A 12,596-nucleotide genomic window follows, 5' to 3' on the forward strand; every position below is an offset into this window, starting at 1 on the left:
ACACACACAAGATGTGAGCACGTGCATGCATGGCGAACAAACAATCATTATTTTTGGTCTCCCGTGTTGATTCCCCTCTTCACGACTGAGCGGTTTGTTGTCGGCTAAAAATGGAGCGCGGGACGAGTGCATGCATGACACAACCGCTGCCTCTTTTGTGCGCCGGTCAGTGTGATACGAGCATGAGCCTCATTCAGAGTAATTTCAAGCCCTTATCGTCACGTTTCTCTGCCGTCCACTCGTGGCGACATGTTGTTTCAATCCTTCAAAACCAAATTACGAAATTGTGGCAGATTGCAAAGGGCACTTCAGCGGCGTGTTCCCACAATGCCGCACCCTCCCTCCCTCGCTGAACCCAGCGAACAGAGATGAGGTTCCTGCCAGCCAGACAGTTCGTCAGTTCTGTCCTCCCATGTGCCGTCAACTTGGCTGAACATGACGAACAGTCCATCCATCCCAGAACAAACCCAGGGGGGTCTCTTGTGCAACGGCCGACCCCCTACATGCACAAGCTCCGCTTTGTCCTTGTGCAAGTGGGGCGCAACACCCATCTCGACCACCCATCCCCCTCCAAAAACAAACACCTCACACAGGGTGGATGTCCTGGTGTATTAGAAAAGCTCTGTATTTAATTGGTATTAGGACAGAAACCGCAGTGCGGGGACATGAGCTAATGAAAGGAACGGGACACATCATTTGTCCCTGTGTCTTTTGTCTCATCCCGGCTGAGAAACGGGATACACTGTGTTCTGCCAACGAGCTGTCAGCCGCAATTACGGTTTACACCGGCGCTTCGAAGCCCTATCCTTGTGCCTTTTGACATTGTGCTCCACGGTGCTTGACAAGAAGCATGAATGTCTGGCCTGGGCACCAAGGAAATACTGCCATTATGCAAGCAGATCAGAGTATGATCGTTGTTGGGACCCAAAACATACGAACGCTTGCAGAAGTCAAAACATCCCAAATGTTATGTGGTGCACCTGTTACTCTGTATGCATAGTAGCTGTCATCACACATGTTGTGGGTGTTTGTTGTTGTATGGCATTAGACCAAGCTACAGAGGCATTACAGTTGCATCACAGATATCCTAGCAACCGTGTGCGGCACCATCATGGACGTCCTATTAAGACTGTGGACGAATAAATCTCAAAATACATGAAAAACACTCAGCATAGAGAGGGATAGAGTATGTCAAAAGTGGTGTGTGTTGGTCAGTTCAATAATTCATGAATCTTTCCATTTTCTGTGGCTAATTATTGCTGCACCTCAGGGGGCCGCAGTATATCCCAGAATGCACTGGGGAAGAGCAGGAAAACACCTTTCACAGCTCGACCTGCAGCTCTCTGCCATTGATGCTCAAAAGCTTTAATTCACACAGAAAAAAAGTCATTTTTACAACAGATTTAAATGCAGAAAACAGTCAGAAATCTGACTGTCATAGACTTATTTCAGTTTCCTGATTGACTAAGTACCAGAAGAAAAGAAATCAGTCTGTTAACTTTTCACGCAGATATCGAAAGTCTAATCAAACGAACCAAAGGTGTCAGCTTCACCGCAGGTTTTATCCACCTCCACTTTGCTTTAATGGCTCTCTCTTAATCAAGCTGCAGCTCATGCCCATAAATTTGCTGCCTTTTTTGAATAGTAGCTCTAAAGTCACACAATTATTAATGAGCTAATAAATCACGTGCAAATGCTTATCCGACAGTCACGGTCATATTAAACGTATAAATCTGAACGGATTTAACGCTGGCATTTCAGCTCTTTGGATCTGAGACTCTTTGTTAGAGCTCCATCCTCTCTGCACTTGTAGTTTTTGGCCCCTTTATTGGTGGACTGACCTCATGACTTTAACGTGTTTTGGACTTGAAACAGACAGTCGCCAATTCCCAACTAATTTGTGATCGTACATCAAATGACGGCATCTCTGAGAATACAAAGAAGCGCTGAGATGCCATGCTAAATTGCATTACCGCTGTGTTTTTCCAACTTAAATGAGGGTCAAATGGTTGTTTCCGACTGTTCACGGGACGCAAACTGGTGGCGGCTCACACAGGGGTCACCCATTCTCTTTTATCAGTCGCTGTGACGTCAGCCGGTGCCCTCGGGAAGCAAATTTGCGACCCAGAGGAAAAGGCTCTTCAAGGAGAGGCGTGTTTGATTAATCGTATTGTTCCTGTCTGGTTCACCTTGCTCACTGGAGTCACCCTGGACGAAGCAGCCAGAACGGAAGTGCACTGAATGTAATGAGGCCGGAGCATCCTTCCTCTTTCGCTCTCTCTCTGTCACTGTCTCTGTCTTTGTAAACGCCACAGCAGCACAGACATCTCATTTCTTCTACATAACAAAGGCCTCTGTCAACATGCAGCATGCAGACCGGGGGTCAAGCTCTTCCATCTCTCCATGCTGTCACAAAACTACATTCATGCAGTGCAGCGGACAGGGTCTCTCCACCATTCGGTCAGCTCATTACTGCACCCCTCCCCGTTAAAAGCGCAGATCATAACATGCGTGTTTTCGACGAGCGGTAGCTGCATTAGCTCGAGCCGACTGACTCTCCGCCTGAGGCTAGCTGAGGCTATTTATAGCTCCCCGGCTCCCAATGCTTGCCTAGTGGGACCGAGAAGAGAGGAAAGAGAGAAAGAAAGAAAGAAAGAAAGATAAGGAGGGAGGGAAGAGAGCGGGAGCTGGAAGGAGGAGGGGGCTGCTGGGTAACTAGGCTACATTCAAGATTGATGGAGCATGTTGCCAAGGTGTAGGGCACTTCTCCTATGCAAGTGTGTGTTGTGCTTGTGTAGGTCCTCGCAGGATGTGTGCGTGCATACACACCTGTGCGTCTCAGGTATCAACTGCGCGGTTTGGACTGAAAGCTTACACACTTTGTCTAACTAACCACAGACAAAGACATCCGTCCCCCTAATTCCCCACACTTAAGTCAGAGATGTGAAGCCGCTGCCGGCAATTTGTGCAAAAACCGGCGTAGAATTACCCCGAGCCACAGGTGTCATCACACACAGATGCACCTCATTTCCATTGCAAAACACGGTGATGTGTGTGCGCCATTTGAATGGGCTCGTCAAGAGATATCAGCTATCATTGATGTGTTTGGTTTGGAGGCGGCGTGACCACCTGTCTGCTGCTGCAATATTTCCTGAACTTTTACATGAAACATGACACAATGTGTTTGTACGAGACCGCAGGTTTGACCTGTGTCTACATTATAGTAAATCAAGCGGCGATGTGTGGCAGCCACTGCTGAGGAAATCAGGGTAAATACACAAATGTGTCGAGATTCGTTTGAACAGGACGGAACGCGATGATCAAGTCCACACCCAAGTCCTCACGCAGGTTGACCGCAAGATTTCCCTGTGTCTCGCAAAGGTCTGGAGTTTGAATTGCACCTTGTTTTGATGTAGTTTCTTTTTTCTGCATCATGATGCATCAATCAGAATATGTGGCAGCCACTAATCAGAAGATTAGGTAAATAAATGTGTGTTGGGATTTGTTTGAACAGGACTGAACCAAATGTGATGATGGAGGTCCACACCCAAGCCCTCACAGGGATTGACCGCAAGTTTGACTTGTGTCTTGTAAAAGTTTGGAGTTTCAATTGCACCTGTTTTAATTTTTTTTTTTTTTCGGCACCAGAATACCTCAAGCATAAATATGTGGCAGGCACCGGTGAGAAGATTTAGGTAAATAAACAAATGTGTGTTGGGATCCGTTTGAACAGGACTGAACGTGATGATCGCAGTCCACACCCAAGTCCTCACAGGGATTGGTGCATCAGGGGGTGCAGCCATTCATGCAATGTGGTGCGAGACCAATACACACATAATCAGCGTGCGATGCATCCTCCAGCTTCATGGCTAATTAAGTGTGTGTGTGTGTGTGTGTGTGTGTGTGTGTGCGCGTGTATCGGTGTGTATGTGCCAGTCTGGTCCAGGGAGAATTCCAGAAATAGATCGTGCACAGTGAGACACTCGCCTGTTTTCCTCTCTTTTATTCCTCCAAAGGGATTTTACATGGCTTTTCATCTCCCATCCAAAGGAATAATTGCATGTTTGCATGCCTTAGATGTCTTTAAGCCTTGCGCTCAGAATATATATGGATCAGGTGCTCATCGTGACTAAAAATACATGCATGTGTGCAGAATGTGTGTGTTAGTAGTCACTGATTTGATGTTGCATGTCAATTCCATCCTCTTCTCTAGCCTCCGTTTTATTTTTTTTTTTGCGCCGTTTCGGTGTTTTTTTCATCCATCGCCTCATCCTCCTCGCCTCCCTCTCCTCTCTCCTCTCTCCCCTCCTTACCTCTGTCTTCCCCCTCTCCCCCCCCAATGCACCCTCCTCCCCCTCCTACACCACCCCCCTCTCTGTCGCTCTGCTTTTTATAGCCATGTCTTCCCAGGGCTCGGCAGCTACAAAAGCCTTTTCATGTTGCCACTATAATTACAGCCTACACACTTGCGCACACACACGCACACATGCACACACACACACCGACTGACATGCATGCATACACACACTAACACAGGAGAGGAGCAGCAGCACTGTGTCTTTGTGTCTGCATGTGTGTGCGTGCTCTGCATGTGCTGTTATACACAAAAGGGTGAGCTATTTTTACCTCTCTCCCTCCCTCCCTCCCCTCCTCTCCATCACCCCCCGCCCCCCTCCTCCCCCCCTCTTCATCCCTCTCTGCTGCTGCCAGCCACATTTGCTATGCTGAGCACAGGCAGTATCAGTCGAGCCCAACATCCCTCCTCTCGCACACTGAACTCACACACGAGCTGATGAAGGCTGCTCCCTCGGTATCCCTCAGATTTCCAGCTTATTTTAGAGCACCTCTGCAGCTGAGCATCCCGACACATTCACAGCTTTCGCCGGTCATGGATCAGGCACTCGCTCGGGTGGCGGTAGCGGTGCCGCGGCATGTGCTCGCGGCTTTGCAGATGACCTGAAGCCCGCGCGCTCGGACTGTGGTCTTAACTGCCTGATTAGCAGGTTTGTGACTGGAAGCTCGTCTCAATGTTGCGGACAATATTTGAAGCGGAGTGTGCTCTCTCTCCCACAGAGGGGATCCTGGGAAAGGATCAGCCGCTGGAGGTTCTGAAGACATCGGCGCTCAACCACATCCCAACAGGTTGGACACTCTATGTTTGTTTGTTAGTGTATGTGTGCATGTGCTGTGTGTGTGTGTGTGTGCGTGTGTGTGTGTGTGCACCTACGTGATTTCACTATTAACCACATCCTGTGTGACTTTGTGTGTTTCTCAGATGTGTCCGATTGTCGTTCATGTTTCGTTCTAATCACTGATGTGTCTTCACTTTTTAAGGTGTCTGTTTTTATGCAGCAGCACTGTGACTTGCAACTCAGAAATATGGTTTGAGCTAATGGACAGTGATGCGTTTCCAAAAGTCTTCAAAAGAATCCATGCTTACTCTCCCATCCGTTGTAGTGATGCAGTTATCTCACAGTGCCATTTTGTTGAATGGAAGCACAGACGCCCTGAATGTAGGCGCTCTGTTTGTGAGCTTAGGTGAAACTGTTGTTGATATCTCAAGAGCATCGGCTGCCAGAAATATACAGCAAGACGAGCATTTGTGCATCTCGCTGATGCGTTTGCAAGTTCCAGAGAACATCCCAAAAATATCAGAGCTAACCTTTACAACTGAAAATATTAAAGGATTAGGTTTCGGTGTCCTTTGCGAGGACACAGTCAAACTGTATTTACACTAGCTTGCTCTACCTCCAGTGAGAACGAAGCAGTATAGAGGGAGGCGAGAGTGCAGAAATGAAAAGGGGCACAGATGGAGATGAGGTAATCTGAAGGAGAAATGAGTCTGAGGTAATATATGCATAATGCATTATCTAATTCCATAACGAGGAAGCTTAAACTCTTCTGCGAATTCCATTTCTCACTACGGAGTACGATTCGGATTTTCCCCTTAAAAGATAATGAAAATAGTACGAGTGTGATTCATAATTTACTCCCCATGCTGCTCTGTTGCTCTCTGTTTCTATGATTTCACAGCAGCGTGCAGGTGGATCAAGCAGCAACGAGCTCACTCAGCCTGTTGCTTTGGATCACATGCGAGCAGATAAAGAGCAGCTTCCTCTCGTCCCGGACCTTTCTGAAGCCTCACATGTGCTCCCGTGTTGTTGTTGTTGGGGTTCATTTTCTGCGTGCCTCGGGCTAGGCTGTTGAAATATTTAAATTCACTGGAGTGACTTCATCAGATATTCTTGAAATCTGTTGTCTTGGATGCGGAGCTGCTGGGACTTCCACGCTGTTAAGAGTGTGTGACCTGGACTGTTTGGATCGGGCACAGGATGAGGAGAGTGCACCCGTCTGAGAGCATTAAACTGCACTCTGTAGCCCCCCCGCTACATCCCAGACTAGTTTCCTCATAGAAAATGCAATTGTTGCATTGAAAGAGTCCTGAATGCTTTGCCATCTAATCTCTGTGTAATCAGATCCTGGTGGATGCATTCAAGCTCCAACACACATTGCCTCTTTTTGTTTGGGATGCAAAGCTGTGGTGGCTGCACCTGCAGGGAGCTCCATGACTCAAAGTAAATACCTGACATGTGTGGGTTGTTTTAAGTGACTCTGCTCTTTTGACTCTTTGAACTTTTGTTATGATTAACTGAGGCTGCATAATTAAGAGAAATATAATCAAATATTACCAAGAAGCTGCCTTTTTTCATAAGGGTACTTTGTGTGACAAAATGGCAATAAAATGCAGTACTGTAGTGCTGCAGAGACGTCCTGGCTTGTAAATCTTGTTCTGCTGATGTCAAAAAACGTGGTTTCATTTCAGGGTGCAAACTTAGCTTGACAGGTTGCATATGGAAAATGAAATGGCATGTATAACCAACAGACAAAGAATGATTTGCACAATGAAATGCATGAACAAATGTAGTCTTTAAATCTCTTCCTTTGTCCAGCTATCAGTACAAAAGCCAGATAATCTTCATTTACTGTCATAAATGAGAAAAAAATCAGCAAATCCTGACATGTTAGAAACTGGAACCACCAAATAAGTGACACTGAAATGCCAGAAATTATTAATGGATCATCAAAATTGTTGGCGATTAATCTTCTTTTCAGCCGACAAAAGAAAATCGCGCTAGCAGCTTTGGTAGCAAACCTATAAATCATCTGGTAATTGGTGGTTTTGTGGCCCAAAACCAAGAGACGTTTAATTTACAATCACATAAGACAAAGAAAAGTAAATCCTCATGAATGACGAGCTGTAAAGGGAACGTCTGGAGATTTAATCCAAACATGAATCAACACATTGATTGATGATAAAAATAATCATTAGTGTCTGTACATGCAACTGTACATGCGGGACAGCGTAGGATCTGACTTCTTCATCTGGTACAACCAGTCGGGAGTATCCTCACAGCACCAAACACGTTTCTGCACGTACTACCCCTCAACCTTCACACGTCGCCCCCTCCTTCTACGTCTCACGTGTTGTGTCTCTGCCTCGCGTTCAACCATCTCCTTCCTCTACAGCTGCGGTGCTGCAGACCGTTTGTATGATGTCACTGAGGCGGCGACAAGTCAGAGCTCGCTTTTTGGCAGAACGAGACTCGCTGCACCTCGGCACGTCCCTCCGTCACACCCTCCCTCTTCTTCTCGGGGAATTTAGTCTTGTTTTTCAAGAGGTCACGCTGCCATTTTGGCAAAATCAGACGATCAGGAGAGGCTCTTATCGTCTCGGGGAGTTCGAGCTTGCACTGAGGCTAATTCAGAGCAGCTGAGAGAGAAAGTAACGAAAGCTTGATGCTCACCAAACCCACCCTCGGAGACCAATCAGGAAGCGGGACGCGGCTGTTTTCCCCCATCAACAGATGTGCTACTTGTTGCCGCTCATCTCACCCTGCTGCTAAATTCACTGTGAAGCGCTGTGCAGAATATCTCCTCTTTTTTTGTCATCTCTTTGCATGGTTTTTAAAAAGAAAAAAAAAAAGATCATTTCACTGAGGCCGCTCTCAACAGCTCTGCTCGGCTCAGTGTGACATCTATTAAGCCTAACGAGTGTTGAGCTCAGGCAGTCAGACCGTGGGATATACACTCGGCGAACCGAGTCTCAAATCAGAGACGCCAGCCCTCTGCATTGTCTGGTATAAATAGATCTGCAATTGGAGCCAGAAGAGTTGTGGAGTGCGCCCGAGGGCTTGTAAACAGATTGTGATTTGTTGCGGGGAGATGGAGGGAAGAAAGGTGGGAGGGAGCGACTGAGCAGAGAAGGACGCAGAGCAGGGGCCGGAGGATACTGTAGGGCGCGAAGGAGGAGGACGGAGGGTATCGAGGCGAGAAACCTGCAGAAGGAGAAGGTGGTGGAGGAGTAATGGGTCAGAATCGGAGCAGGAGGAAGAAAAACGGCTTCATAAGAAATAACTGAGATGACGAGATGTTCAGATCACGTCGTGGAGATCCCCTCTCATGCTTAAAAAATGTTCCATATCAAACTGCAGGAAACTTTTAAAATGCTCAAAGGAAAGACGAGAAATGTGAGGTTTTCTCTGCTTCCCTTCACACTTCAGATCGTAGCGAAAATGAGTTTGACAAACGTCTTTGCTCTTGTCAAACTCCTGTTGTTCCTGGTGAGGTTGTCAGTTGTGTAAGACTCCTGGAAGCGCCCCCTGGTTTCCCGCAAGACGGCACGTTCGTCTTTGTTTTGGTGTTCTCTCCGTGCCCCCATATTGTCGGATATCTTGTGCACATCAGTAAACCGAGGTACGTGTTTGACGTCACAGCTTGTACACAAAGATGTGCTGATATCAGAGTTTATCTTTGAGAAGTGGCAGCCAGGTTAGTCTGATAGGCTTCTCATCGACCATCATTGTCTTTTATAACTGGCCTGTGTACCACAATGTTTCTGGGTAATTAAGTCAGTGTTGTGTTTTGACCTGTGAGAGACGAGGTTTCTCCATGTTTTTTTTAATTTTTTTTATTCAAACCTGTGTAGCTGGATTTTATTGAGCAATTTAATGAGCTTGACCTGCAACCGATTGTTCATTAACCTTTTTTTAAAAAAAAATGTATGTGATCAATTGTTTGGACAAAAAATGTTACATAATAGATAAAAATGCATATTAAGATGGCTTTAATGCATCATGCAAACAGTAGAGCACAAGTAAAGACAAGAAAAATCATCATTTCTCACTTTTCAGTTGCTGGAACTCAATTTATTTTGTTGCATTTTTGCTTGAAAAGTTGTATAAATTGTTCATCAATCAAAAGCAAAATAGTGCCAATTAATATTCCTATGAAATGACAAATAAATTAAGCAACTGACTGTTTCAGCTCTAACCAAATATATATCCTTTAGCTGCTAAGCTAAAAGCGTAAGAACATAAGCTTGTCCGCATGTCGTGTCTTTTTTCTTTTGGTTTCCCATCTAGTTCAGTTGTTTAGGAGAATGCTGCAACGCTGTTTTGCAGAGAAGCTCCAGATATGATTTGTGGACGACAAAACCGTCCATTCAGACTTTCCATCGGCATGACGATGAGTAGCTAATGACTGAATTCTGATTTTCTGGTGAACTTTTAACTTCTATCCTGGCGTTCTCAAACATGTACAATTAAGCAGAACTTTAGCAATAAAATGTCAAAATAAGAGATGCGTACAGTATTGGATAAATAAAAAAACTACAGCAACAACATAGAAAGAATAAAAAAACAGTAGTCTAATGCTAATCCCTCATTTTATTATGATCCTCCAGTATTTAAATATCAGGGGAGCCTCCCTGCAGGGAAAGTCCTCACCGGCTTCACCTGAAACCATTTTGTGGATTTATTTGTTTGGAATTCCAGGCCTGGAATTTGAGCACACAGTATTAAAACCGCACAAGAGCGAGATAGAGGGGGAGAGAGAGGGAGGGAGGGAAAGAGAGAGAGGGTGAGGGATGGCTATTATAAGTAGAGGAGGGAGGAGGGAGGGGGGAGCCAAAGGAGACATGCAGCCGAATGGGACGCCTGCAAGTGTGTGGGAGATATTTGATGCACTACAACCGGCAAGGAGGGTTTTCCTTGGCCTTGGAAGCAAGGAAAGCAGGTCGAGCAGGGAAAGAGTGGAGAGGGTGAGGAGAGAGAGAGTGAGAATGCAGCGTGTGTGTGTGTGTGTGTGTGTGTGTGTGTGTGTGTGTGTGTGACGTCTGTTCCTGGAAAAGCAGAGAGCTGCAGAATAAACAGGCTGCATGCCTGAGACTGCCCTGTGATGTCACCACTGGGCAAACGAGGGACGAGGGGAGGAGAGAGAGAGAGAGAGAGAGAGAGAGAGAGACGCCCATCAGGTTAAAGAGGAGAGGGGATGAGCGAGGAGCAAAAAGTGGCAGAGGTGGAGAGCAGGAGGAGAAGTCAGAGTGTATTGTCATCCTCTGTCATAGACTGAAAGAAGGGAGGAGGAAGAGGAGGAGGAGGTGCAGTGATAAGGAGGAGAGGACGTAGAGAGGAAGCTGCTGAAAGAGAGGAGGAGGAGGAGGAGGAGAGCACTGATGGGTACGTTTAACGACACCACTGATTCTGTATCTGCATCTCCCTCTTTTGTGCTGCGAGCAATTAGCGCCGACAAGGATGCCATGCGAGGTGTGTTTGTGCATGTGCGTGCGCGGGGCTGTTAGTGTCGAGCAGGAACATTTTGTACGGGTGGAGATTGTGTATGAGTTATGGAATTGCATCGGCCAAGCCTGCTGTTTTCAGTCATGATCACGTGTGTCCTGCGCTGTCTTTCTTTTATTTTCTTACACGTCAGACTACAAATAATTTACTTACTAGTTAAGAAAAAAAGCAAAAAAAAAAAGGAACTGAAAATGCAGCTTCTTTCCCACCCGGAAGTCCCCATTCACAGCACATTTATCTTTGACGTCAGCTTTGAACTGACCCTGAAGACTTAATATGGAGTCCTTGCTACTTTCAGCCTCCTGAATAGTCAGGGAGACTCAGGATCTCAAACTGCAAAGTGACTCATGCAGATCAAGGTACAATGGTGACATAACTACATGAAGCCAATGAAAAAAGTTTCAGTCATTTCAAGATCCAGCATCTTGTCGCCGAAACTCAAACTTTCTCCACAGTGATTCAGGACTGTAGGAGTTATAGTCTTTGCTAACGAGCCCCCGTCTCTCCCTCATCAACTGCCAAACTGCAGCCGCCGTTGCTTCCAAAACGAGCAAGGGCCAATTCTGAGGGCGTCACTGCATTTAATTAAGCATCGGGGTACCTTGTTAGGCAAATTCACAAATGGCAAAAAGCGTGTAGCTCCTTTTCTTGTATGGAAATTAATAGCGATATCTTATGACAAGGGAATGTCAAATCTCATCTCCTGTGGGTCAAAACAAAAAGATTCATTTCACCATGAACGCGTTGCAAGGAGCTTGTAAGACGCCTGAGTCATGTGTTGTTGTCATCCTTCACATGACGGCGGTCCTTAAGGACCTGGTGCATGTTGTTGCTGCGTTCTCACCTGCTGCACGAAAACATAAAACAGTGAAGCTTGTTTGGATGCAAGATCAGCCTGAAGATGAAAGTCTCCTTACCGAGGACGGTCCGTGAATGTTTTATGTCTTTATTTTTCAATCGTGGCACATCTCTTAGAATGATATATGAAGAGAGGTTGTCTGTGAAATGGGAAGGAATAGAGAGCAAATTTTCCAGTGATGTGTATATATTTTTTTTTCAGACATCCCTCAAGTCAGTTTGTCGCAGTAAAGTGTATTTATGATGAGTCTTAAGTCCTGAGGTATTTTCAAACTTGGATTGAGTACAAGTGCGACATCCTAAAAATAATCTGAAGAAATCTCTCCAGGTGTGCAGCCGAGTGTAAATTTGCCACAGGATAATGCTTCCCGTGTATTTTTCTCATGTTAAGCTATTAAGTGTACCAGCGGTGTTTGCCTCTTTATTAACACAAAGTTCCGGGTAAGTATCTCTGGCTCTCGCCGCGCTCTCTGTAAACATGTAGGTAAATAATCAGCCAGTCGCCTCCTATTTATTCAGATTTAATGGGGAGGAAGCTGCGTGATTGGGAGGCTTCCTGTGCAGTGATTTGTGGGTGGCTGAAGCGGCTCAAGGCCTGCACCTCGCCGGGTCAATGCAATCTTTGTCAGATGTCGCCGGGCTGCATGTGTGAGTGCAGCATCAGTCATAGGCTGTGTGTGTGTGTGTGTGTGCAGAGGACAGTCAGAGTTGACGTCGCTGCAGATGCTTCAATGCTGTGTGACGCTTTACGATTCCCCTGTTATTTTCTCTTTCACCAGGAGGTCAGAGGTCAGGGTGAGCTATTGAAAAACACTCCTATATTGTATCATTTCAAAAAATGGAGAACAGATTGATTACTTTTTGACACACACCAAAGATTTAGACCTTTTGCTTGGGATCGCCGGTCAAATAACAATCAATACTTCTCAATTAGAGGCATCTATCATGTTGCACATGGCTATAGTTAATATTGGCTATTTTGATTTATCGCTCTGATATCACTGTTGGTGTTTTTTGCTGAACATATGAGATTGGGCTTTAATGACAACTGCATTTTAGGAGAATAATCCCATAAAGTTGTTGAATAGTTGATTAATTGCA

The 12,596-nt window shown here is 45.8% G+C and overlaps 1 protein-coding gene across 9 annotated transcripts in view; it reads left to right on the forward strand.

Annotated features, from left to right (window-relative positions):
- The window catches only part of LOC119015085 (histone deacetylase 4-like), a 66,016-nt gene that overhangs the window by 22,567 nt on the left and 30,853 nt on the right, over positions 1-12,596 (forward strand). For 7 of the 9 annotated variants that reach the window (XM_037090710.1, XM_037090713.1, XM_037090711.1 and 4 more), the window contains one exon: positions 5,074-5,142. In XM_037090710.1, coding sequence (XP_036946605.1) covers positions 5,074-5,142 — 69 coding nt within the window. Of the gene's footprint in view, positions 1-2,686; positions 5,143-10,457; positions 10,518-12,596 lie in introns of those variants that run through there. The other 2 variants (XM_037090709.1, XM_037090715.1) reach the window with 2 other exon arrangements.

The sequence above is a fragment of the Acanthopagrus latus genome, chromosome 24 (genome assembly GCF_904848185.1).
Source record: "Acanthopagrus latus isolate v.2019 chromosome 24, fAcaLat1.1, whole genome shotgun sequence".
NCBI classification, from domain to species: Eukaryota; Metazoa; Chordata; class Actinopteri; order Spariformes; family Sparidae; genus Acanthopagrus; species Acanthopagrus latus.